The following is a 27,572-nucleotide window of genomic DNA, read 5'->3' on the forward strand; positions in this document are numbered from 1 at the left end:
CAGATTTTTAAGATGGTCTCGAACCAGATCCTCTCCTACAGTGGGCCCAAGGTCTTCATTCTCACAGCCCCTGCATCTACTTTCTAAGAACTGGGTGGTGCAGCCAGAGCCTTTGCCAGTGAAGACCGAGGCAAAGAAGTCATTCAGAACCTCAGCCTTCAAATCCTGCGTAGCCAGTTCTCCCGAAAGCTTCCTCAGGGGGCCTATTTTGTCCCTAGTCTGTTTTTTGTTTGCTTCGTACCTGTAGAATCCCTTCCTATTATCCTTAACATCCCTGGCTATGTTTAATTCTAACTGGGCCTTAGCCTTCCTAACCTGGTCCCTAGCTTCCCGGACAACATCCCTGTACTCTACCCAGGCCACCTGTCCTTGCTTCCATTTTTTATAAGCCTCTTTTTTCCTTTGAATTTTCCTCAGCAGCTCCTTATCCATCCAAGGAGGTCTCCTGGCCCTCCTGCTGCACTTCCTTCTAGTTGGGATGCAGCACTCCTGAGCTTGCAGCGGGTGATCCTTGAATATCAACCAACAGTCTTGGCCCCCCCTGCCCTCCAGGGCTATATCCCATAGAACCTTACTAAGCAGGCTCCTGAAGAGGCCAAAGTCTGCTCTTTTGAAGTCCAGGGCAGTGAGCTTGCTACACACTCTTCTCACTCTCCTGGGGATCTCAAATTCGACCATCTCATGATCGCTGCATCCAAGGCTTCCCTGTAGTACCACATTCTCAACAAGCCCTTCCCTGCTGGTGAGCACAAGGTCAATCATGAAAAGTATTGATTCAAAAACATATCTTCAGTTTGTGCTGACAATCCCAGTGTGGGTGATACTATAGAAATCAGAAAACTCTATTTATCCTCAGTTACAAGTCTGAGTTCACGCATCCTAAATAACTAGGAAACTTAATGTTTCTCTGTAACAGAAAAAGAGATGTTAGTCATTGCTTAGTACAGGAATAAGGATATTCCAAAAGCGAACTTTAGCTATTCTTATTATGCTCCCTTGATAGTCAATAGAAGGCATCTTCTCTGAGGAGACATTCAGAATGACTGAGATAGGTTCTTGATCTGAATTGCCTGTGAAAGAAACCTGTCTTTCTCCTTTATCTGCACAGAAAGCTGATAGAGTTTTAGGAGTGAGCATTAATATTTTCTTTTATGACATCGCTACAAAATACAGTAGTGTGCTAACGATGTTTGATAAGACATTGGATTTGGAAGATTAAAACATAGGACTGATTCCTATACAGGAAAAACTGAATTATTTATATTGATTAATAAAAATAATAACAAATCTAATGCTACAATTATGTATCAGACACGCATTTAGAAATAAACGGAAAGTATTTCTTTTTTAAATGGGTAAATGGGTGGAATCGTCAATTGCAGATGACAAATGGCTAAATATCCAAGTGTTTTAGTCAACAGCATACTATAAGCTGGCTACGAAGAAACACTGGTGCAAATGTAACCCTAGAATGCACCTGACATTGCCAGTGGAGGAAGCATTAGTATATAAGCCGATAATGACAGCTATTCTGACCAGCTAGCTCACTGTACAAAGTCTCAGAGTTATCAAGACTACTTGGAACATGGCTTTATAAAGGACAGGAAAACAGCTTGATATCCACTAGGACAATTGCCTAGAAATTAAAATTTTGGTGGAAATGTAGGGAAAAGAGGTATTAGAGCTGAGGAACAGTATTGTAATAAGAATAAATAGGAATAGGAATAAATAAGAATAAATAAGAATAAATATGAATAGGAACATCACAAATCAGTATGAGTTAAAGGTCTGAAGAAAACTTCTGAGCCTTTAAATGCGGGGATTCTAGACAGCCTTCTAATATGTGAGGAGTAGCTGAAACAATGCGATAGACTTCAAGATTATGATAGCTAAAATAATGAAAACTGTTTTAGGCATTGGTTCCCAAGAATGTTAAAGAATATATACAGCATGACAGGAAATCCTTTTCAGCTAACAAACTTGAAAAATATCAAGGCTTGGAACTTAAATGAGTGACTTGCATAGGTTACGTTCATTTTGTCCCTAAACAAGTGTTTTTGAAGCAAAATGCAGAGATCTTAAATTTCTCAGATCCCATGTTGTATTCATACTGCAAAATGAATATAGAAGCAACAATGTTCAAGGAAGGCACTGCATACTGGCAATGGACTCAGTTTCTTTGACAACCCTCCTAGTTATTCAGTCACAACAGGCTGTGAATCCTCTAATCTTCTTTGAACTACTTTCTAAGGAGAAGTCTGGCTCAGTGCTGAACACATGGGACTCTCACTGAGGTACCAGATTAAAATGTGAACAAGGTTTTATCTCAGTAATTTTGCAGAACAAACTATGCAAAAGAAAGTAGTATGAATGTTGAAAGTATCAGTTAACTTTGAAAAATCTTTTTTTTTTAATGTCACTGGTGATATAAAGTTGTTTAATTGCACTGTAATTGCATCATATTTACTATGATGTAAAAAATAAGGGCAGAGTCATTTCTGACACTAATCGTTTTAGAACAAAACCGTAATATTCTCAGAAAAAACTGCATGATAATAAGCGAGGCAGTCTTACCTCGCTGATTTTCTTATCTGGTGCTGTGTCATTGGAGCTTTCTTATCTGTTAAGTAATTGAATCTGTCTGGGACATCTGCCTCTTATCAGGAGTTCTTAAAGGTATTTCTTATCATTCCCACATAACATCTGCTACACTCAAACATATTTAAATGGAAACTCATAACTTGTTTACATAAGCATATAATAATTGATGGCTAAGGGAAAAACGTCTTAATCAGCATATGATCCAGTGCTGTACAGACTTCATGAGCACAGCACAAACACTTCTTCAAACTTTCTATTCAGATTTTATTAATTTGCAAAGAATAAAAAGCTAAAAGTAAAACACTATAATATTTCTTATAGTGGATTTAAAAAAAGCTCATGCAGTATAATGTCTCAGATTTGAAAAACTTAGTTTTCAATAGATATTTTAATTTCTCATCTGTTTTCATACAGATCCTAAAAAAATCACACCAGCATAGGATCGTGAAGAACTTAAAATCATCCTTCAATACTAGTCCCAACAGAGCAAAGCTGGATGATGTACACCTATGCCATTCCTGACAGATTCTTGACCAACCTATTCTTAAATATGTCTAGTGATGGCTATTCCATAATCTTCCTAAATAATTTATTCTGGTGCTCCACTAGTCTCATTTATTTTCGCTTTTTTTTCAGTAGTCTACAAATTTTTTCTCAAGAAAAATCTCTTTTGGTACAATTTATCCTACCCACTATGAACATAAGATAAACTATATGGTCCCTTCTCTTTTATCTTACTTTTTGGCCATTTTAACATTTTCATTTTCTATTACTGGTTTGGGTTTGCTTTTTTTTTTTTTTTTTTCAAAAGAAAAATATTTGTGAAAAAGTAATAATTGTGGAATGACAAAGAATATTAGTTAATTTCATAATTTTCAGTGTGCAAAGATGTGAGTACCTGGAAGAGAATCTTTTAGCGGATCGATGCTCCAGGAAGCTTTAATTCAACTAGCAAGGGTAAAAATAAAAAAGTAAAAATTGGTGGTATAGATTCAGCTTTCACGGCCACTGAAATTGCTCCATTCTTGGGTACCCAGGCAGACTTTCACAATATCCTGAACTTATTCTTACCTGTGCTAATTATATAAAATCAGTTTGGTGCAATTGACTGTTGCAATTCTACCTTTGTTAGTGGTAAACCACTATACAGCCACCTGTGCAGGAAATTATTTCATGTTGTTTTCCCACAAAGGAATTTATCACAAAGGAATTTGGTGAGAAAGAACCTATTCCTCTGGGACAACTTCCAACTACCCCTTATTAAGAACATCCTTTCCCCTTCTGCAGGCTCCTGCCACATTCTTTCCCAAATTCAGCAAAGTAGGCATGTTCCTTGCAGAAAACAGATCATCGCATTTCTCCCGAGTATTATTTATCTGGCACTAACTAAGATTGTGCTGCCAGGCTGATTTGACTTCCCATCTGATCCTCCTATCTCTGCCTGTCAGCATTTCCTCTGTTGTGCTGCACAGCATGGAAAGTTTTTATCTTAAATAGCTAATATTTGGAAAATTAGTAAATAACTGGAGACAGGGTTTTTAAATAAAAAGTGTTGGGCAAGATTGATTATAGCCATGAATACTTACATTTGTCATGAAGTAATAATCAGTTTTTCTGTACTAAATGATAATAGCTGTTAAGTGTCTTAGATCAGTCACAGAAGATCCCGATGTACTTGCAAAGGTTTGGTATAAATATAATTTATACCAAATATAAATACAATTTAAATTTAAATGTTTTATATTACACACACCAGTGTACCAGTCACAATACTCATAGATTTGCTTTTTTCTACACAATTGACTCAGCAGACAATAGCAGAGGTAATGTTTTTAATAAATTGTAATTTCTTCTATCACAAAAAAGGTACCTTCTTACTTTGAAAAATGTAAGGTAAATGAGGGATTTACAGAAAATGCTTTTAATTAAAGAAATAAATCAGTGGCAGACTATGGCAAACTATACCCTTGTTTCCTTATGTGTTCTAAAAAAAGATTTTCTCCCATTTATACACTCAAAAATAAATATATATTAATATTATGAATACATGTTTTCAAATAATGCAAGAAAAAAGCAGCATTTCAGTCTGTATAACAATATTCCTACCCCTTTATTATCTTTATTTATTCTTGAGGAAAAACTTCTGAATTTGCTCCCTTTTTAACTTCAGGATACATACATGATTGTTGTGCATAGTGAACGGAATTAAACAGAATGGGTAACTGCATCCCGCAGTATGGATAGAATTTAAAGGCTGCAGAAAAATACATCTTGGCAATGATTACAGTAAGTTTAATCTGCTTTGGTACACACAGCATGCCATCCCCTTTCTATTTAATTTGCAGGTTCTCAATTTATCCAGTGCAGAAATTCAAGTCCAAGCAGTAAAAGCGATAAGGTCTGAAAGAAAGACCTAAGCAGCAGGAATATAAGTGCTAGGAAAAGTATTTTGATTTTTTAATACATTAATGTCTTTTCAGTCAGGCTTACAAAATGTACTGGATGTATTCCATCTGTTTACAATTTAAAGTACTGCAGTGATTATCTGGAAACAACTAAGGAATGGTATTAGCCTCTTTACAAAATATGCTTGTAGCTATGTTTGAACTGGGATTTTTCAGAAGTGCCCAGTTCTAGTTTATCTCAAGTCGATCAGAGTTTAGTGCCATGAGTGTCATCTTTTTGTGTCCCTGGTGTTCCTACAGTGATCAAGGACTTCTGGAGACTCCTCAGAAGCTTGATACTGGGTCTGTTTTACCAGGGTGCTGAGATTTTGTTCTTGATCTAGCACAGTTTCCCTAAGATGCATCTGCTTGGTGAACTGATGTGCTGCAACTAGTGGATGGCAAGCACTAATAAGCACGGTAATTTTCTTGGTTGAAGTAATTGAGCTAAATGAAGCGCATTACTCACTAAGAACATGCAACCAGCAGGAGTTCTCTTTATTAACCTGGCTATGCACCACATAGCAAATTGCCTCTTGATCTTTGTTTTGTTATCTTTCTTTGCTATTAGCCAAATTAGAGAGGAAAATAAAAAACCTCGTTTATGGGCCTGAGAAGGACTGGTATAGTCTACTAGGTATTAGGATGTGGCTACAGAAAAGACAAACTACAAGCACAAAACTCAGCCTTCCTTAAACCCCTGCTCATATGGCAGTTTGCAACACTGGAGCTCCCTTTTTTTGTAAGTGTTGAAAGCTGTGTTTCTCTGCATTTGTAAAGCAGAATCAGAAGAATATGTTTACTGGTTGGGAATGCTCATGCATTTTGTAAAATCTAAAAAATTAATTTAGAGCATTTTATATGAACATGTTTTGCTCATAATACCGAGATTCTGAAGGTAGCATATCAGAGATATTTTTTTTTCCCCTCTAAACATAACCCAGAATACGTAAAATCATGAGTAGTAATCTCAAAGCATCTGAAGTTCAGGTTACTTACTATATTTTTTCTTTATGTACTCTTGGATATGCTGTCTGCAAGCATGGATTGTCATTTTTTACACAGCATTTTGCAGAGTAGGGTTCATGATCTTTGGCTGGGGTTTCAGAGTACTGCTTTAGTATAAATAGGACATTGTAATCACTTTGGTAATCTGGGAAGATTAAACTCTCTTACAATTTCAGCCAGGCTTAAAGGCTTTGAAAAGACACAGAGGAGAGAAGAGGTCATAGAAGCTCCTTGCATCCTTCCATTTTCTCTGATCTATGCTCTCAGACGCTTTGCTTGCCATTCTTCCATACTCTACTTTTCCTAGGACTTGCTGCAACTTTGATGCCAGCCATCCACTACTACTTGCTCCTTAGGCATCTATCTCGCCTTTGCTCTTACATGCCAATACAGTTCTCCTCTTCATCAGCACTTTCTACACCACTTCATTAGTACCACATGCCACAGGTTCTGTGTTGGTTCCTAGCCTTCAGTGTAGGGTCATACAAAGGTCTCACATCTGTTTCTCCTATGTGATCTTTGTGATCACTTAAATCATGTCTTTTTAATTTTCTTTGTTAGATTCTGGGTTCCAAGCAGTGCCCTCACAAAGCATGTTGTCATTTTCTCTTGTGTACAAATGGCTATATTCCTCTGTGTGCAAAGCAAGGTGGTCTGGAGACCTTTCCTTTCGTTAGTGCCTGGCCCACAGCTACAGCTCCTGCTGAGCAGCAGGCCATGGTCTTGCCCCACACCTGCAGGCTGGCATCATTCCTGGCACAGCCCTGCCCTGTCTGGCTGTCCTGGGGCTGTGTCCAACCCCAGTTCCTCTCACCGGGCACCAACTTCCTTCCCAGCTTGGCTCCAGCCCTGCCTTGTCACCACAGGCTTGCCTGGTGATCTGGGCTATGGGCTGGCCTTGGCTGCTACCTTCCATCTGCCCTGCTCACCTTGCATCAGTCCCAGGCTGGGGAAGCCCCTGCCCCTTCCACCATAGGCAGAACTCCCCATCCTAGGGCAGGGGCTGGTCCTTGTGGCTTCCTGGCAATGTGACCTATTTGCTTAAGCGCTACACAGTATCTCACACAAAATGCTTGCACTGCATTTCAAAAAAGTGTAGGATTGTGTGTTCACATACTTTTTTAATGAACCCTCCCAACAGAAAGCAGCCTCCGTATATTATGAAGGCTGCAATGATGTTTTGTTCTAGTTCCTTGCTAATAAGACTCCACTGTCTTTTATTAGACTGCAAATTAGGTCTTGAGTGTTGTTCTGTTCCCTCATTTCTTGCTGTGAAGGGACAGCGTAGCCTTAGCCCTCCCTCCCAGGTGTTATTATTGCTCAGGAAATAGCTATTCATGGAAATTACCTATCATTCTGATACATTATCATTAAAGATGGAGAGATGGAGAGGAGAAACATTATATTGGCAGACAAGGATGCAATCCTGTCAAAGCTATTAGGAAACACATTAAGAGTTTCAGTCACTCGGCTGTAATTCAGCACCTTGGCAATATCAGCCATTCTTGTGTGTCTTCTCTTTCAGAAGTAGCATTCAGTTGGCTGAGACGAGTTCTGTGTCTCTCTAGTGTTTCTTAATGTCCACTGCCATGTGCTATTGCATTTTAAAAATGAGGAAGTGCTGAGAGGGAAAGCAAGATTTTTATTTTTTTTTCTCGTGGACTAACAATTTCTGTGGAAATTTCAGAAGTAAATGAAATCTTTGTCAAACCTGTCTTTCACTTAGCAAGAGAAAAAACAACAGATTTGTTCTTCAAGTTCAAAAACCTATTTTTCTATATATAGGTAATACAGGCTGTGCTGCCCCATGAGTAAAAATCTACTCTAATGTAGCTGACCTGGAAGGATGCAGCTGGTGCACAGTCTTACAAACTGTCTTACATATAAGTAGTCTTACTGATTTTAGATGTTAATTTTTCATAAAGCCATATTACCCAAGATTTTAAAATTTAAATTTCTTACATGGAAACTCATTATTTTCCCCTGAAATTCTGCATGGAGAGACACAGGTCAGATCTAAATGAAAAGTGTGCTGTTTCAAACAAGGTAACTGCCTTCTTCCCTCTTCTTCACTGCATGTACATTTTAAAGAACCAAAAGTCACAGAAGCAGAAAAAAAACCCTTTTCTATTAACATACTTCCCATGAAAGCTGAGGTGCTGTGGATGCATATGGTTGTGAATAGATATATATCCACAAACCTTACCTTATTATGTATCTTACAGTCTATGCACAAACTGATGGTTTCTTACTGCGAAGATCAAGCGACTTGTTACTACATTTAAACTCTTGGAGGATGATTAGCATAGGAAAATAGTCTATCTAATTCAAAATATAGTACCAGAACCATGAGCACATCAACAGGCTGCCCTGAGTAGCCTCCAGTGGGACTTCTACTCTCACCCTCTGCCCATGGGCCTAGGGTGCCCGATTCAGCCCAGGTCTTGGTCACTGCCTGAGCTATGTATAGGTGTGTCTAGCTCCAGTTTGGTCTCTGGTTCTGTCTCATGGATGGACTTTGGAGTCATGTTGTAGCCTTGTCTCCAGTCCTGTCTCTGACCATTGTCTTTTTTTGCTCCTGACTGGACTTGCTGGATGGACCCTAAACCTGTTGGGGGCGCCAGAGGTGAATGCAGTACTCCAAGTGAGATCTCATGAGAGCAAAGCACAGGAACAGCATCACCTCCTTTGACCTTCTGGTCATGCTTCTTTTGATGCAGCCCAGTATACGGCTGACTTTCTGGGCTGCAAGCACATATTGCCACCTCATAGCTAATTTTTCATCCACCAACACCCGCAAGTCCTTCTCTGCAAGGCTGTTCTCAATCTGTTCATTCTCCAGCCTGTACAGATACTGGTAATTGCACTTGGCCTTCTTGAACCTCATGAGGTTCATATGGATCCATTCTTCAAGTCTGTCAAGGTCTCTCTGTATTGCATCTCTTCTCTCTAGTGAATCAACTGCACCACTCAGCTTGGTGTCTCTTGCAAAATTGCAATGGGACTCTAAGTTGATTATCCTGTTGAGCTGTACAAACAGTCCTAGATGCGGTTTTGACTAGTTAAACTAGCATTTTTCCAAATAATTCCTAGGCATGGAAATGCCCAGAAATTATCATTAAACTAAGATAATTCACAACTGGCACTTTTTCAGGAAGCATTTCACATTTTTCTAGTTGGCCTCAGTGCCAGAGAGTGATTTGAGTATGTTTCATTCACTGCTATTTTTGTTGACTACATGTATCTATTTGACTTAAATTCTCCATATGCGTACGTATTTACATAGCTTTTTTCCTCAAAAATCAACTAAGTATATTTGAACAAAGACACAATAAAGTAGTGACCTTGATCAAGAACTGTGTCTGAACAGACTCCCCTGAATCTTCAGGGACAATGAATTAAATTCTCCCCAAGGCACATTTTAGAAATAATTCTCCCTCCAGCATTGAAAGTCATATGATAGACCTGTTTAGTTTGGTTCCATACTGAGACAATGACACCAGCACCATGCCTTCCAAGCCCTACTACAGAATTTAGTGGGTAACCATTTCAACAGTAGAATTTAATAAATTTTGCTGTATTTACTTCTAAAGAAGCTGCAGCTGAAATTAGACTGACAAGATACAACAGGATGCACACATGACAGTGAGTCAGAACAGCTTTGAGAAGACAATGTTTAAGATAAATATTTTAAATTTCCTTTTAACAGACAGATTTTGTCTTCTACTAATAAGCAAAATACTCATTTGTTTCATAAGCATATTGTAATTATGTTATGGTTACGGGGTTTACCAGTGGCACCATAAGCATCTAACAACATGTTCTACAATGACAAAAAAAGGAGACGCTTTTTCTAGATTTTTACTGTTGACCTACTGATTCACATTCAAATTACCAGGTTATTTATAAAATTTCCAGTCATTCTTTTCAGACTTATTTTTAATTGCATACACTACTTTGTAGAGGGGTATGCAGTAGCATTTTGCTGGATTATTCTTTGTCATTGCAGTACAAAGTCTGTCTTGGTGAAGAAGAGGAAATAGATAGTCTTTTCTATAAATTAAATAAATCCATGTCAGGGAAAGTCTTTTGCTTTCTGTCATCATGATAATCAAAATGATAGAAGGCAAAAGGAAGCAGATGTGTTTACCCTGTTCTGGACTGAGTGTATCCATTATTTTCCACTCAAAGGTATCTCAACAGGTTGGGAGGACAGACTGGCAGGAAATCCACAAAGCTCAGCAAAGGAAAATGCATGTTTCTATGCCTGGAATGGAATAATCCACATGCAAGAGTAAAGGCTTGGACATGACTGACTAGAAAACAGCTTTGCGTGAAAGTATCTGGGGGTCCTGGTGGACAACAAATTAAACATAAATCTGCAATGTGCTCTTGCATTAATGAAAGCTAACTATGTGCTATGCTTTAAATAAACAGGGGAGTTCAGGGGAATTGGTTATTCGGGGGAGTGGCTATTTCTGATTCAGAGGGAGTAGTTATTTCCCTCTGTGTAACATTTATGAGGTTGCATCAGTATCCAGCTGTAGTCTCCCTTGTACATGAAAGACACAAACAACAGGGTGCAGATAGCTATTGAGATGACTGGGGACTAGAGCACAGGATACATGAGGACATGATGAGAAAGCTGGGTTTGCTCAAACCGGAAATTACGTGTTCTACCACCCAGTAAGTGGTTAAGAGAATGTTGATCCAGACTGTTCTTGGAGGAGCACAGCAAAAGAATGAGAGGCAGCAGAAGCAAGTTAGAGCAAAGGAAAAATTTAATTAGATATAAAGTAATAATTTGCATAATAAGGATGGTCAAATGATGGACCACATTTCCCAGAGAAACTGTACAAACTCTGTTCTTGGAGATACACATTCATAGTTATACTGAACAAAGTTCTGAGTAACCTGATCTAACTTCAGATTTGGGTCTAACCATTAAATGCTCTTAGCAGGGGTTTGGACCTCATTCCATATGAAGCAGCCTTCCAGCCTTAGCTGTTCCATGAAGCTGTTTAATATCTTCATCATTGACATAGGCAGTGGGATGGAGTGTGTCCTCAGCAAGTTTGCAGATGACACCAAGCTGAGTGGTGCAGTTGACACACATGACGGACAGGATACCATCTATAGAGACCTTGACTAGCTTGAGCAGTGGGCACATATTATCATAGAATCATAGAATAGTTAGGGTTGGAAAGGACCTCAAGATCATCTAGTTCCAAACCCCCTGCCATAGGCAGGGACACCTCACACTAAACCATCCCACACAAGGCTTCATCCAACCTGGCCTTGAACACTGCCAAGGATGGAGCACTTACAACCTCCCTGGGCAAAAGATTCCAGCGTCTCACCACCCTAACAGGAAAGAATTTCCTCCTTATATCCAATCTAAATTTCCCCTGTTTAAGTTTTAACCCATTACCCCTTGTCCTGTCACTACAGTCCCTGACAAAGAGTCCCTCCCCAGCATCCCTATAGGCCCCCTTCAGGTACTGAAAGACTGCCATTAGGTCTTCAAGCAGCCTTCTCTTCTCCAGGCTGAACAGTCCCAATTTCCTCAGCCTATCTTCATAAGGGAGTGCTCCAGTCCCCTGATCAGCCTCGTGGCCTCCTCTGGACTTTTTCCAGCAGTTCCATGTCCTTTTTATGTTGAGGACACCAGAACTGCACACAATACTCCAGGTGAGGTCTCACAAGAGCAGAGTAGAGGGGCAGGATCACCTCCTTCGACCTGCTGGTCACGCTCCTTTTGATGCAGCCCAGGATACGGTTGGCTTTCTGGGCTGTGAGCGCACACTGCCGGCTCATGTTCATTTTCTCATCGACCAGCACCCCCAAGTCCTTCTCTGCAGGGCTGCTTTGAAACTCTTCTTTGCCCAGTCTGTGGCTGTGCCTGGCATTGCTCTGACCCAGGTGTAGGACCTTGCACTTGTCATGGTTGAACTTCATAAGGTTGGCAGCAGCCCACCTCACAAGCGTGTCAAGGTCCCTCTGGATGGCATCCCTTCCCTCCAGCGTATCAACCGGACCACACAGCTTGGTGTCATCGGCAAACTTGCTGAGGGTGCACTCAATCCCACTGTCCATGTCAGCGACGAAGATGTTGAACAAGACCGGTCCCAACACTGATCCCTGAGGGACACCACTCGTCACCGGTCTCCAGCTGGACATTGAGCCATTGACCACAACTCTTTGTGTGCGGCCATCCAGCCAGTTCTTTATCCACCGAGTGGTCGATCCATCAAATTGATATCTCTCCAATTTAGAGAGAAGGATGTCGTGTGGGACAGTGTCAAACACTTTGCACAAGTCCAGGTACATGACATTAACTGCTTTACCCTTGTCCATCAATTCTGTAGCCCCATCATAGAAGGCCACCAAATTGGCCAGGCAGGATTTTCCCTTAGTGAAGCCATGCTGGCTGTCACCAAGCACCTTGTTGTTTTTCATGTGCCTTAGCATGCTGTCCAGGAGAATCTGCTCCAAGATTTTGCCAGGCACAGAGGTGAGACTGACTGGTCTGTAGTTCCCTGGGTCATCCATTTTCCCCTTCTTGAAAATGGGGGTTATATTTCCCTTTTTCCAGTTGTTGGGAACTTCACCTGACTGCCATGATTTTTCAAATACGATGGCCAGTGGCTTAGCAACTTCATTCACCAGCTCCTTCAGTACCCATGGATGGATTTCATCAGGTCCCACGGACTTGTGCGCGTTCAGATTTTTAAGATGGTCTCGAACCAGATCCTCTCCTACAGTGGGCCCAAGGTCTTCATTCTCACAGCCCCTGCATCTACTTTCTAAGAACTGGGTGGTGCAGTCAGAGCCTTTGCCAGTGAAGACTGAGGCAAAGAAGTCATTCAGAACCTCAGCCTTCTCCAAATCCTGTGTAGCCAGTTCTCCCGAAAGCTTCCTCAGGGGGCCTATGTTGTCCCTAGTCTGTTTTTTGTTTGCTACGTACCTGTAGAATCCCTTCCTGTTATCCTTAACATCCCTGGCTAGGTTTAATTCTAACTGGGCCTTAGCCTTCCTAACCTGGTCCCTCGCTTCCAGGACAACATCCCTGTACTCTACCCGGGCCGCCTGTCCTTGCTTCCATTTTTTATAAGCCTCTTTTTTCCTTTGAATTTTCCTCAGCAGCTCCTTATCCACCCAATATTAACCTCATGAGGTTCAACAAGGCCAAGTGCAAGTTCTTGCACCTCAGTTGGGGCAACCCCTGGTATCAGCACAGGTAGGGGAATGAACGGACTGAGTGTGGTGAAACACTGGAACAGGTTGCCTAGAGAAGTGGTAGATGCCCTATTCCTGGAAACATTCTAGGTCAGGTTAGACGGGGCTCTGAGCAACATGATCTAGTCGAAGATGTTCCTGTTCACTGAGGGTGGTTGGACTAGATGACTTTTAAAGGTCCTTTCTAACACAAATGATTTTAGGTTAAAACTTAAACAGGGGAAGTTTAGATTGGATATAAGGAGGAAATTCTTTCCTGTTAGGGTGGTGGGACACTGGAATTGGTTGCCCAGGGAGGTTGTGAGTGCTCCATCCCTGGCAGTGTTCAAGGCCAGGTTGGACAGAGTCTTGGGTGGGATGGTTTAGTGTGAGGTGTCCCTGTCCATGGCAGGGGGGTTGGAACTAGATGATCTTGAGGTTCTTTACAACCCTAACTATTCTATGATTCTATGAATCTATGCTTCTGAAATGAACGTGAGCTATTCCACGATTATTGTTTTCTAGACTTCATATTTATTTCTTTTTTAGCAAAATGGTCACTTAAGATTTTTAAAAGGTTGAATGACACTAGATTTTCCCCTGAAGGAGCATAGGTGTTTATTCATTTCTTCTCAGGAAGAGGCAGCCTTAATCCTCTGGTTGAGAAGACTAATGCTGATTTAATGGTACAGCTCAGCAAAAAAAAAAAAAAATGTGCAGAGGAAAAAGCTTTCAAGTCAGAATGATGTCACAAACATTCCAGGTATTCATGGGAGTAACCTGTGACTTTCTCCATTGCTAAGGCAGGGTAATAACTCAGCAGCGCCATTGTTAGAATTAGTATAAAGTGTAGTTGAGCAAATCCTTTTCCTCATTCCTACAATTTAGGATGGCCTAACAAAGAAACTATCAAAAGCACATACTAAATGAATACCTCATATATATGGTTGCTTTAGATTTGAAATACAGCTCTTCAGAGCCTCACAGGACAGGAGGGACTTCAAAAGAGCTGACATATGGCACACAGAAATGTTAAGTCAAGATGTCAGAGAAAAAACCCCACAAATTTTTAAATTGAATTTACTCACTTAGCATCCTCTTTCCCATCATTTTGCTGATGCTGTTCCTGTTGAGTTGTCTTAGCTGGTTCAGTTGAGTTTTCAGGTTTTGAAGGCTCAGGTGCTTTTGCTGGTACTGTATCTAGAAAAAAGGTTTTAGTTTTTGAATAACATTTTTTTAAAGAATTATGATGACATTTTTTTGAAGAATCACAGGTTGGCTGACATTATTTCTTTAGTGGACAAGCGCTGCGCAACACTGATTCTGGGACCTGGCCTTTGAATACTTTCCTTAAAAAATTTATTACAGTGCCAGCTGTCCAGAACATGGTTATGATGACTGTACCTTTTAGAATACGTAACTCATTTGTGGTTTTTAAACTAGATGCATCTGTAGCCAGGTCAACAATGGTCAATACAGAGCTCTTCTATATTTATAAGTGACAAGAACTCATGCAGTATGATGAATTTTAGTGTGTGCTTATTTAAAAAAATACGTAAAGGACAGAAAAATAGATCTGTACAGAAATGCCTTGTAAAATCCAGGAAGAAAAAAGAAGAGTAACTTATTTGATTATGCATAGAAATGCTAATGACATTATTGATACTGCAGTGTTTGAATTACATTAAACCTCTTGTTGTTTCAGCTGCCATAACAGTCCTATTTGCTCCTGAGTAAATTTTGATTGAAGTATATCATTAAGCATGTGAGTACGTAGAACTTTGGTTAGTCTATTATTTCATTTTTGTTGCAAGTATTTTTAAGAAGCCGTGTAAGCGGGAAATTTGCAGTTTGAAACTATGTAAATGGTATAGTCTCTTGCCATTTTGATGGCCTTAAGTGATGAATTTTTATAATTAGTCATATCTTTATTTTAAATTTTCATGCTGAAAAATAATTTAAAAGCTCTCATCAGTCTGACACTTTGGATAAATGAGGAACAAACTCAGCCTTCATAAATACTTAAAGTAATATGATTATAGAGGTAAAAGCTTGGCAGAAAAACATCATAGCAAATAAATCAGGAGCCTGTTGTGTACTTTAAACTCAAGACAGCTCAAAGAAAATCAAACCTTAAGGTTTTTTTTATAGGTAGTTTAAGAGTAGTTTTCTGGTAGTTTATCTTCATATTTAGAGAGCTTTTATTAATTTCAAAGGGCTAAAACCGGTTACAACAGTAAACTGTTAATCTGCTTACAAGGAAAGTGGTTACTTGAAATGGCATTGGAACAAAAGTAAGTGAAGGACAGTGGATCAGTTTGCTTACAGCACTTGATAAACCAAACTACACTCCTACTACCGTTCATTCATATTTGTGTTAATATTTTCTTTCAAGTACCTATTAAGAACAACACAGTGTTTCTTGAGCTGAGTTTCTGACTTCTACCAGGTGAACAATTTGATTTTAGGACCATTGGAGCACTTCTAGATTTTTTTTCTTAGTGAGAAAAGAGTTTAGATTTTTCTTCTTAGTAAGGTTAAGAATTGTGTGAGCCCTAGTACTCTTACAGGAATTCATTTCTTAAAGAGGATCAGAGACAAGACTTAGACAGAGGTATATGTGGATGCCAGAAATAGTCAACTCAGAGCTGGACAACGAAATGAAGAGAAGGCGAAGAATTCATGTTCCCCAATGTGCTGGTCAATTGGGGTTGGACTTAGCAAGTTCAGGGTTTAATTTTCAAACAGCCCCTTGGAGAAACTGTTGAGTATGAAGAGACAGTGCACAGGATTTGTATTACTTATCACCTGTAAGCTGGAGAGTTTTTTGCCTCCCAGAGGTGTTCTTGAGCTATGTACATAAATATTTGAAAGATGGCTATAGATTCATGAAGATGTCAAGAGAAATAAACACACAGGAAATCTATGGATAAAGGAGAGAAGAGGCTTCAGTTCTGACACTACAAAATACAAACTTCGGTGACTTTCCAAGAAATGATTTTTTGAACAAATGTTCTGTGCAGGGGAAAACAGTTCAGAAATCAGTGGGGTAGAAGTAAAATAATGAGTAAAGTATGTCCATCTTAACACCCAACCAGTTGCTAACAGAAGTATTATATTTTCCATGTAAAGAAACAAAGATGGTATGAAGAAGCTGGATTTGTTTTCCTAGAATTTAGCCCTGTCACTCACGTGAAAAATGAAGATCTGAAAGGAATTAAAGGACTTCACATCAGCAGGAGTAGAAGCAAGCTGATTAAACAGATTCAAGTTCTCGGTAATCTGAAAAATACATTTTATGCCTGTTGATTGAGTGCCAGTGAAGAGTATAAAGGACAAGAAGACAAAGAGTAAGATTATTATTTGAAAGTCTCTTTGCATTGACAGGTTTAGTTCATTAAGCTGAAGCATATTATATCAAAATCCTGTACTTGATTTGTATTTTTAAAACACAAAGCAGTTATTTAAGCCGCGACTTTCAGGTACTGTGGGAAAAGTTTCGTAAAGCAGCTTTAGAGTCAGATTTAAAACAAGCCAAAGATACATTTTAGCTGTGAAATTTAACATTTAATGCAAATGTTCCTCTCTCTGTATCCTGGGTTGCATCAAAAGGAGTGTGACCAGCAGGTCAAGGAGGTGATTCTGCCCCTTTGCTCTCTTGCAAAACCCCATCTAGAGTACTGAGTTCAGCTCTGGCACCAATCATATTAGAAGGATGTGGACCTGTTGGAGCAAGTCCAGAGGGGGGCTTTGAAGATGATCAGAGGGTTGAGTTAAGCTCTACTATTGACTTGTTTCTCAAGTCTACAGAGCTGCAAAACACAATTGCAATTAGTGCTTTACTAATCTATTTTATCCTGGTTATACCAGAGAAGCTAATAGATCTTGAAAAGGCTTTTCTCTGACTGGTTTTGAGTTTTCCATTTAAATGACTTCTCTTAACTTGTGCTGGATGAGCCTTGGTTGTGTTTTTAAGAATTCTACCCAAATATGCATGTACACAACAAAATGCTTTCTCCTGTCTCCTGTCCTTTGCTTACCCACAGTTATTCCTATTTTCATTTTTTCTAGCTGCTGTCCACATGATCTAGGTCTGTTGAAAAGTTCACCAAGTTTTGCAATAGTCTTTGTCTAGACCTTCCTGTGAACTGCTTGAGACCTGCCTCACTTTTCTGCCCAGAATAAGAAACTGTTGGAGTTCCTTATTCAGCTTGGATGATAAGGAGTTAAGTAGAGGGTGCTGGAATTCAGAAGTTTCTCCTGAGGAGAGGACCCTATGTTAGTTTTCTGACTTGTATAGCTGTTGTCTTTCTAACTTATTAATACCCACATGCAAAATGAGAAGCTGTCTTGTGCCTGATTGGAAATGAGACTTTAAGCACCTTCCAGGAAACCATGGATTTAAAAAAACCCAAACAAACATGTAGCCGAAATAGGTTGTTATATTTTCCTGAAGTAATTGATGAGGCAGCTGCTTCTATGCCACCACTTATTTTATATTTCAGTAGAAAAAAAAAAAAATTAGTATTACAAAATATAGATGCATGAATTACATTAATCTCTAAAATTAGATCAGATTTTGGATGGAAGCAAAAGAAGTTTTGATAATGACACTTTGTTCTGCTGTGGGATAGCATCTCTGATTTAATATTGCTAAAGAAACCATGAAACTTCAGATTTTTTTTCCTTTGTTAGCTTATTGCTACAGTTAATTCATGTCAGACTTTGTTTACCCTTCTTTAGTGCTACAGCCATTATCTAACAAGATAATTTCATTAAATGGACTCTGTTTAAAGTTTCATTAGATGAGGAAAGGAATTGTGATTTTTGTTATGATTACACAAAGCACAAGTAAGGATTATGTAAGTTTCCTTGCAACATTTCCCTACTTGCTCCTCTCCATAGAAAGCTGGATGTTTCTCTGCTTTTGTTTTGCTGCTCCAGTGAAATGAACCTGAATTGTTCTCCCAAAGCTAAAATAAGAGGTGACAGGAAAACTGGACTTGGTGGTTTTCCCCAGTACTAGAGGATGGAAAAGGAAAGGGCTAGAGTGCCTGCTGTGAAGGAAGAGGGATCATAGCCCAGCAACTGATGTTGTTTCACCCATCCTGGGCTTTTATTTTGGTAGCTGCTGCAGCAGGCATTCTGGCTCTAGTATGAGCAAAATCAGCTTGGCTGTTGGGTGGCAGGTGAAGAGGCGGGCAGAGTAGCCATGGTCAGCTGCCACTGTATTCAGCAACCAGCTGCTTAGGCAAATAATTACCTTGTATTGCTGCACTGAGCTCTATGTTCCTGTGTCCTAGTCCTGGATGTCTTCTGAATGGTTATGGCAAATAATTTTTAATGTCATTGCTTTTTTTTTTCAGTTATTTGTTTGTTTCGGGTTTTTTTTTTTTTTTGAAGAAGTTTTGAATGGCTGTTCAACCAACGATTTGAATGTCAGATAAAGTCTGTCTTGCCTTTGTAGTTTTTTGATACATATGAGAAATACATCCAAAATATACATTAAAACCATGCAGTTTTCTGTCTTCAGCTACTAAATGCCTTTATTTTATAATAAGGTTTTAAGATGTCAGCTTACAGTAAGAGGAAACAGGTTTTCCTAGACTAGCTGATTAAAGTGGACAAGCTCATGAAGGGACTGTGCTTTAAAGCTTTCTGCCTTTTATTATTGTTGGATTGTACTTGTATTTCTGTAACAAATCATTGGTTTGGGGTCAGTGGAAATTCAGAGTTCTTAATTTCTTCCACAAATAAAAACCAAAATTAGGCACCTGGCAGAGGATTTGGAATAAAAAAAAAAAATATTTACAGTCCTATTTAGTGTTACATATATTTTGTCCAGATAATCTTTGAGTACTCATAAATAGCTTGCTACTAACCTTGTTGCTTTGGTATGAGTTCTGTTTTCTTATTGGCCTCTGCTTTCTGTGGTTCAGCTGTGTTTTTGTTTTCACCCTTAAAAAAATTAAACACCATTAGAAACTGTAGATGTTCTTTTCTGAGAATGATAAGGATGGTTTAATGTCTGCAATGTTCTAGGAATTTGATTAACCAAGTTGACATGCACTGAGCTTTGTTCCTGGGTGTTCTGTGTATGTTCTTGGACAAGACTTTCCAGATGGGTTCACAAAAGGACTTGGATGCTGAAATAAGAAACTGATGTCTTCACATCTGCTCTGCAAACCCAGTTACTTAGCCTGGAGTTCTGCCACAGTGTGCTCCCAGAGCCTACTTCATGTTGTCAAGGCTAATGTGTTCAGTGCTGCCACTCACAAGCTGGTCTGCATCTCTGAATCAGTCATTCTTTCGCCTAAACCTCCTGCTGGACTAAGAGGCCTGGTATGTTTTGAGCTACCTTATCACACTGACAGATCTCGATCTTTACAAAATATAGAGACAGAATCAATTTTCACTGAAAAACACCAACTTCCTCCCACACTGGTTTAGATTCATGAACCAAGTCTGCATGGTTTGTCTTGGCTTTGACAGGATGGTCCTTTGAGAAGGGAGTGAGAAGTGTATGAGGAGTCTTAGGTGTTCACAGCACTATGAATCAAGTTATGTTATCTTGATTAACAAGCTATGCTAATCAAGACTATAAGCCTTTTTTTATCCCAGATAGAATGAATTTGCCTGGTATTTATTGTGTTCATTAGTAGAGAAAAATATTAGAGTATAAGCATATGGAAAAATATTTGACTTCAGAAGATTTCAGGTCTTTTCCCCTCTCCAAATTCAGTGAACTTCTCTTTGAGTCTCTGAGATTAATTTGGGGGTTGCCTTTTTCTATTAAAGTGTTTGTTTTTTCCTGTCTGCTTTTATCTGTTATGTACATTTCTTCTGTTCTCTTTAGATAGTATCTTCTTGCAGGCAGGAAATGTCTTAATCCTTGATCCATTCATCTGCCTTCATCTTAACCGTATGTAATAGAGGAGGCTGCTGCTGATATGATCTTAGTGTTGCACTAATCTATGGTGAAAGAAGGAGTCCATGTCTCCAGTTTTCCAAGTGAGGTATCAGGCTGCACAGAAATCAACTGCTGAGATTCAGAACTTTTATTCTTTCAAGACAATGTTTTGTTGACATCAGGAAAGTGATGTGCAGAACTTTAAAAGAAGCAGAAACAATACTTTGCCTGCAGATCTGCGGTATGAGAAGTTTGCTGAACATAGATGTTTTGCCATTTTGTGTGGATGGTGCTATGCATACATCTATCCATAACACAATTGTTTTTTGCATGTTTATGATGAATTAAATTTGAGTTGTAGTTGGGCTGGATTAAAATGTGCCTCTTCCTGGGTTTATACAAGCCTTTGAGCTTCAGAAAAGCATCAGTTCTAGGAAATGATTCAGACTTACGAATATTAATGGTTTTATCACTTTAAGTAAACCTATAAAATTTATGGCATTTTTGTACATGTAGTTCAAGGCTTCCAGAAGTTAAGTCAGAGTCTTTCTATATGCTTGACTATTGTGGATGTGTGAAAAGGCACTGCTTATTTAAAATTAACTTTACAATGGTGGAGTTTCGATTGTTTCCTTAAGCAAGAATTCAGATTAATAGCTCAGACTGATACTAAAGAACTTGTTTAATTGGTTAGCCAGTTAACTGGTGAAACCCAAAATTGTTGCCAGTTTGCCTTATAAAGTTTTGACTCTGTCAAGCAAGAATAAAACAAAACGCTGTCTAGGACGCTATTGGGAAAAGATAACAATCCAAAAGTAACATAGTCTCATTATAAAATACTCCATTAATTAAAACAAAAATAATGAACTAACTTTTACAGTAAAGATCTACCAAATAAAAAATATAGGCTGTAGACTGATATGAATTACTATATTTTTCAAACAGGAGTTGCATTTGTAAAACCAAGCCAAATAAAATACTACCTAGAAAAGCTACAAAACTACTTTGCCCTTCCAGCTCCTATTGGGAAGCAGGCTGATATATACTTGCATGCCATTCCAATATTCAGGAGGGATATGCTGACATTTCCTGCCAGCAGGGAACAAGATGAAGAGGAATACATCAGCACATCAAAAGCAGTCATACCAGTATTTCTAATTTGCCATTTGCAATGTTGGTCAAAGCCTCTCATAAGCTTGTACTATTTCAGGTTAGCCCTATTTGTAAAGCAACTTACAAAAGGAGGAAATCTTTGCTTTCTTCAGAAAGAAAAGGTGGGAGGGAAGAGAGGAATAAAAGCATTTATTTTGTTTTGCTAAAGATTGATTCTGTGCACAGTAAGCATGTTTGAAAATCTATGGCATTTGTTTACATAAATATCCTGGCATTATAATAATGCCATATACATAAATAATCTTTGGCATTTACATAAATACTTCCTAAACAAAAGGTAAACAATAAAAAACTATACCTGGCCTGTAGATACCTTGGGTGGTGGAGAGACACCTTCATTCTTGCAAACTGCTTCCTCAGGTGATAATTTTGGTCTAGAAAATACTGCTTTTAGATTTTTAAACATCTTGTCTGTTCAGCTCTCCTGAAGCCTCTGTAACTCTTTTGCCATGAACTTGTATATAGCAGTTGTTTTCTTGCCATCAAGCCAATTAGACACTTAATCAGGTTTAGGTCTGATTAATGCCTTAAAGAAATTCCTTGCACAGTCTGTTTCAGTGATGGCTTTTTCTTACCATTAGTACTTTTGGTTTATGTTGTAGACTATTTCTAATCTTTACAGTTACACTCAACTTTTAATGCACAAATTCAGAGGAGAGTGAACATGTTCTGGTTAGAAAAAATCAGTGTCTGATCTTTTATGTACTGGATATTGAACATTTAATTTATATTTAGAAATGAAGTTCTAAGTCCTAAAGATACCTGTATTTTAACCAGGAAAGGAAAAAGATTAATTGAGCAATAATCAGCAGCAACTCAGTAAATTACATGAGATCTCAAGAGGTCTAATTTCCTTGCAGTCCTGAACTCTTTATTTTTTTTTATTTTTTGTTTTCTGAGTGCATGATACTAAAAGCTCTGTTGGTGTTTATGTTAACAAGTTTATAGCTTGTTTTAAAATGTGGAAATAATTTCATCTTTCTTTTTCCAATGTATTTACAGAAAATACGATTTTATGTAGAGTCTTAGATACAATTTTTATGAAATCAAATTTTGACTGAATGTCCTACAAATGAGAAAAATATAAGTTTTTATAGTGTTTATAACTAGCACATGATTTTGAGAGTCTGTAGGCTTTGTCTCATCCTATAGAAATCTCTATGAAATGAAGCATGGTTTAGTTTACAGGTAAAACTCAGTTTCAGGTACCTCTAGTATCACATTGATTCGACTCCTCTTAAGAAGGATCTTTACAACCTTATTGTCTCTTCTCCTTAATTCTGCTTTATTTTTTACAAGTCTATGTCTTCACTTTAAGCAATGAATTTGTGCTAACAGCTTATAATTGATTTGTCCTGGTCATCAAGGCATCAAGAAATGCAGAAACCTATTCCTTTGAGTTCTTTCCATAACTACGTATTTAGCAATTAGATTGAAATATTGAAAATGTCCCAATGGCTGCCTCCTTTGGGCTTCTGTTTTCTGGCAAGATGGTTTTTAGTATTTATTCTACTGCAGTAGTAACTGTAAGAATGAACCAATAATTTTCATTAGTTAATGCAGGAAAAAGACTTGCAAACTGACACTTATGAGGCAGACCTTATAGTAGTTGGCCAGACTTCAGTCTTGCAACTGGGAATCACAGGCATAATTTCATAGCTGTTAGATGCAACAAAAGCATGGAACCTCCCTTTTTTATTAAGGTCTGTGTTCCGTTTTACTTTAAAGGCAATGCAGTTCTTACTAATGCTTCAGTCTGTGTTTAAGCTTAGTGTTTGAATGATTAAATTATAAATTAATATCTAAAATATTTTCATTTATAAAATATTTGCAGGTCTGAAATATGTAGGTTCTTTTCTTTTGGATGTGAAATTAGTGTGTTCTTTTTACGTTCTGGCTCATTACAAAAGAATCTTAAAAGATATCCTAGAAAACAAGTTAGTTATTCTTTCACTATGTGAAATTTTAGTGGATTACATTAGCAAATGCAGGAAACTTTAATCGATTGCCAGATACAAACTATACCTGCAGACTGAGCTTTTTTGAGAGCAACTGTTTCTCATTATAAAAGAAGAAGTTCTTCATTATTGAAAGTTCTTTGAATAGGTAATTTTGTTTGTTGTTTCTTAAAAATGAACCAAGTTTTGCATGAAGCATAACACAATACAAGCATATAGCACTCATTAGGGGAAAATATGTATCTCCTTTGAATTCCTGCAAAACTATGTGCGTTCATCTTTTTAAAAATGCCAAACAACAACATGGTTTAATTTTTTTATTTTATTATAGTGTTTATACTGGTATTAACTTATAATTAAAAGGCATGCAAAAAGAATGTAGCGGACATTAAAAGAAAAATGCCTTTGGGAACCTATAAAATAGCTATTGACATCCCCAGTTAATGAATGTTATACTGGTTTAGTCTTTGACTAATTAAATCAATGTTTGAAGCCCCTTCATATGATGGGATTTTGTAAATAATAAGCAGACTACAACAAACTTAATATTTTAATACCACTGGAAGTATAAGTTCACCTCCTGACTCTGGTAAGATGATTCATCTGCTTCAATATTTCATTTGTCTTCTGTGTACCATGGCTAGTTAGCTATTTTTATCAGGCTCTGAATATGCTAAAAGCACTTCAATTAATTGGCTATCATGATGTGCTGTTAAGTAAGAAGATTAAAGTGCAGCAGCAAAGCAGATAGCCTGTAGCCAGTTAGCTTCTTAGCTATGTTGGTTTGACCGGTGTTTACTATATGCTGCATTTATCGTCAACACTACAGGGTACAGGAATTTCAAGCCTGTCTTGTATATTCTGTAGATACAAGGGAAGTAATTTATTAATAATGCACCCCATTTTCCACTTTTATTTTTTCCTTCAAGGAAATGTTGCTCCTTCATTTAAAAATTTGGCATATGCATCAGCTTTCCAAACTTCTGATAACCTTTTTCTTTGAGAGATTTTTATTTCTTAATTTAAAAGTAAATTTGAAATAAGGCACTCACAGACTGAATCTTATATTCTAAACTTGCACAAGAGATTATTCTCCATGAAACAGCAGGTGTCTTAGAAACCAGGGTAATTCAAATGCCATGTGGCACTTGATTTGCAATAAATGCTAAAACAATTGGCAGGACTCTTTTCTATCACCCCATTTGAAGCAGTATTAGAGAGTGCAGCACTTCTTAAATCATAAGAATATACAAACCGAAGTATGACTCCTTTTTCTGAATAATTAGGAGAGTTGCTAATGAGAAGAGATTCCTTTCTTCATGACTGTTCTTGGAGGTGTTTGTTGTTGGGCTTTTTTTCTTTTTTGTTCCTCATGGTATTTAATAAGCATAGAGTCTGAATTCCAAGGACTGCTTTGCATTCCTCATCCTCATCAGGCAGTGTCAGTTTCTCCATTTGTTTGAGTCTACAGATCAATAGATACCATCTCAAGTTTTTATTTTTGTATTAGATCAGGTGTAGCATGTTAAAAGACTAAAGCCCAAGCTTCACTTCTATTCAGATTTTCCAACAATACAAAACGTAATGTGCAGGTGTTCTTCACAGGTATCTGCCCTCAGTTTATCTACATGATTCAAGGATCTTGACAACTAAGAGTAGTACTTCTTTCTTTAGGGCTCTGTAATAGTAGACAGAATCTGAATCTAGCACTTATATTTTTTCCTCTGAATATTGTAAGATTTGCCAATTTTGCTATTTTTTATAGATTAGGACTAATTTATCTAACTTATCTGTTTTCCTTAATTCTGAGGGCTTTGTTAAAAGACATTTTTTTGGGTTGGTTTTTTTTTTTTTTCATCTTTTCCACCTCAGATAAAAATGTTTCAGGAGCTCAGATTCTTCATACCTGCTAACTGTCTCATTTTTTTAAACTCAGGTGATAATATAATTTAACTAACAATGCCTTAGTAAAGAAAATTAATTCATGCTTTTAATGGAAATTTGTCTCCTTAAACATATTATCACAGTCATGACCAAAAGTAATTGTAGTATTCACTGAGGTGTCTTCTGAAAGAGCAAAGGTTACTGACAAGAAGACTTTTTGCTGTTTCAGTTAGTTATATACTTAGTATAAGTACTACTTCATATAGTTATATACTAATTTTGTTCTGATTCATAAGGGTTTTCTTATGTCGCAGTTAATATACTGGCACAAATGTACTGCAATCAGTCTCTGCATCCTAAGTGAGGCATGATAGGTTGTATGGTCTGGAGTAATCTGGAAATACACAATAATGGTGATTGTTTTGACCTTCAAGGAATGTAGACTCTATTTTTCCCTTTCAAATTCAGTTTTATATAACAAATCAAATTAACAGGATTTATTCAGCTGACAAGAAAAGAAAAGGTGGGAACAGTTCTGTGGCAAGAGGCTGGAAAAGACAGGGCGCTGATACTTCCTGTTCCTTTTCACATTTCTCTACATGAAATTACTTAGTTAAGGTAGGAGCCATATCCTAAAGACTCATTTTCTGGAGCCTTCACCAGATCCTGGCTAGCTCTGAGTGTGATACTATCATCATGCCATAATGTGATGGGTGGGTTGGAGGAGGTGACAAAATTGATTGTCAGCCTGCCAAAACTATGTTGGGTGATACCACCTCTTGCTAGTGACCTCTTTTGATGAAAGTAGCGTGAATCAAAAGAATAGGGCATAAGATAGAAGAAAAGCATAAGACCACTTATGTTTAATTACGCTATTTGTCTGAAGGCATAAAAAAAGGTGAAGAAAAGTTCTGGTCTACTAATAAAGTACACTTCCCTTAGTATGTCTGGCTTTTTGCTTCTTTTTTTCCTTCTCAAACCAAAAATGGCACCAGATGTATAAATGTCCTTATGGGCAGAATTTCCTTAGTAGCAGTGTGTTACTGCTTAAAATGTGACTCATCACGAGAAAGCTTTATCAACTAGGGTAGTGCTGCAAAGTCTCTCTCTCTCTCACTTAAATAATATTCCAAAATGAGTCTGTGGACCCAAGGGGCAAAAAGGAACAGTCCTTTAGAAAGTGGTCATGAGACCTACCTCGAAGAGCTGCAGCCATCGGCTAGGTCACTGAAAGAATTAGACCTCTTGCAGCCCCTCCTGTAAGACCAGCTATCTCAAACTAGCACCTTAGGGTCTCCTCACTACCTTAGTTGGTAGCAGTACTGGTTTGGAATGTGCAAAACTTCATTTTCATAAGCAAACAACTTAAAAATCAGTGCTCTCGTGACAAATGTAGTCATTTAGTAATACTACTGATATCATAGTCCCCTTTCTCTTCCCGTTTTTCATGCATCTCCATGGAGAAGAATAAACTACAATAGAAGAGAATAGATTCTTCACCACGTCCTTTAGATGGGAAATCACTTGAATGTGGTCTCCTAGATATTTTCCAGGGGAAGCCCTCTGTGTGTGAGCCACTTCTAGGAAGACTGGGGCTGTTCAAAATATAAAATACAAGTTCTAGTCTTTCATAAAATGTGACATGAACTCAAACATCATCTGTACCATTACATTTTCTGTGAATATGTACTGTACCTGTTCACAGTAGGGAAGTTGACAAGGGCTCCTCTGATGAATACCTTCAGTAGGAAACCCCGTGAATAAAATAGTGGGGGCAGACAATCTTTCCCTTTGAAAGGGCTGGCACACTGACTGGAACCTATATTTCAGTGTGGAGCTGATTTGGTTTACAATGTACCACATTAAAAAACTTAAGAAAGAGAAGTAAATGTGGCAACTTCAGTGACACAGTCATGTTACTTTTTTCCTGAGACTACTTTACTTTTCAATTATTTTATTTATAAAAGCTTGACATACTTTCTTGAAGAGGGGCTGGGGAGGTGAACACATGGCTTAATTTGGATCCAGGAAAACTCAGAAGTGAAAGGCAGGCACCTGTACAGAACAGCAGAAATCAACTTGGAGGACAAACATCCGTGGCTATGGCTTTCTACGCTCTCTTGTGAGTAAATTATCATTGTGGGGAGGGGGAGAAAAGAGGGTGATGCATTTAGGGTGTTTCATGACAGTAATGTTAACACTTGTATAATGTTGGCACTTCTATCTGAGGGAAATAGAAATTGAAATTTGGTTATAAATTGCATCTCTTCTGGAAAGCCAAGCACTGTTATCAAAAGAGTGAGAGCTCTCAGAAGTGTGTAATGTATTCCTCTAAACCCATCATATTTTCTACATACCCTCAGAGCATCCTCTTCC

General features: G+C 38.2%; 1 protein-coding gene and 1 long non-coding RNA gene across 2 annotated transcripts in view; one reads left to right on the forward strand and one right to left on the reverse strand.

Moving 5' to 3' along the window:
- Positions 1-21,760, reverse strand: part of CNGB3 (cyclic nucleotide gated channel subunit beta 3) — a 63,435-nt gene extending 41,675 nt beyond the window's left edge. The window contains exons 1-3 of the mRNA XM_065668537.1: positions 21,653-21,760; positions 19,154-19,229; positions 14,360-14,471 (exon numbers count right to left, since the gene is read on the reverse strand). Coding sequence (XP_065524609.1) covers positions 14,360-14,471; positions 19,154-19,229; positions 21,653-21,760 — 296 coding nt within the window. The remainder of the gene's footprint in view (positions 1-14,359; positions 14,472-19,153; positions 19,230-21,652) is intronic.
- LOC136008795 (uncharacterized) overlaps positions 1-27,572 on the forward strand; it is a 99,315-nt gene that overhangs the window by 16,041 nt on the left and 55,702 nt on the right. The gene's annotated exons all lie outside the window — the stretch shown is intronic.

This window comes from Lathamus discolor, chromosome 2 (genome assembly GCF_037157495.1).
Source record: "Lathamus discolor isolate bLatDis1 chromosome 2, bLatDis1.hap1, whole genome shotgun sequence".
NCBI lineage: Eukaryota > Metazoa > Chordata > Aves > Psittaciformes > Psittacidae > Lathamus > Lathamus discolor.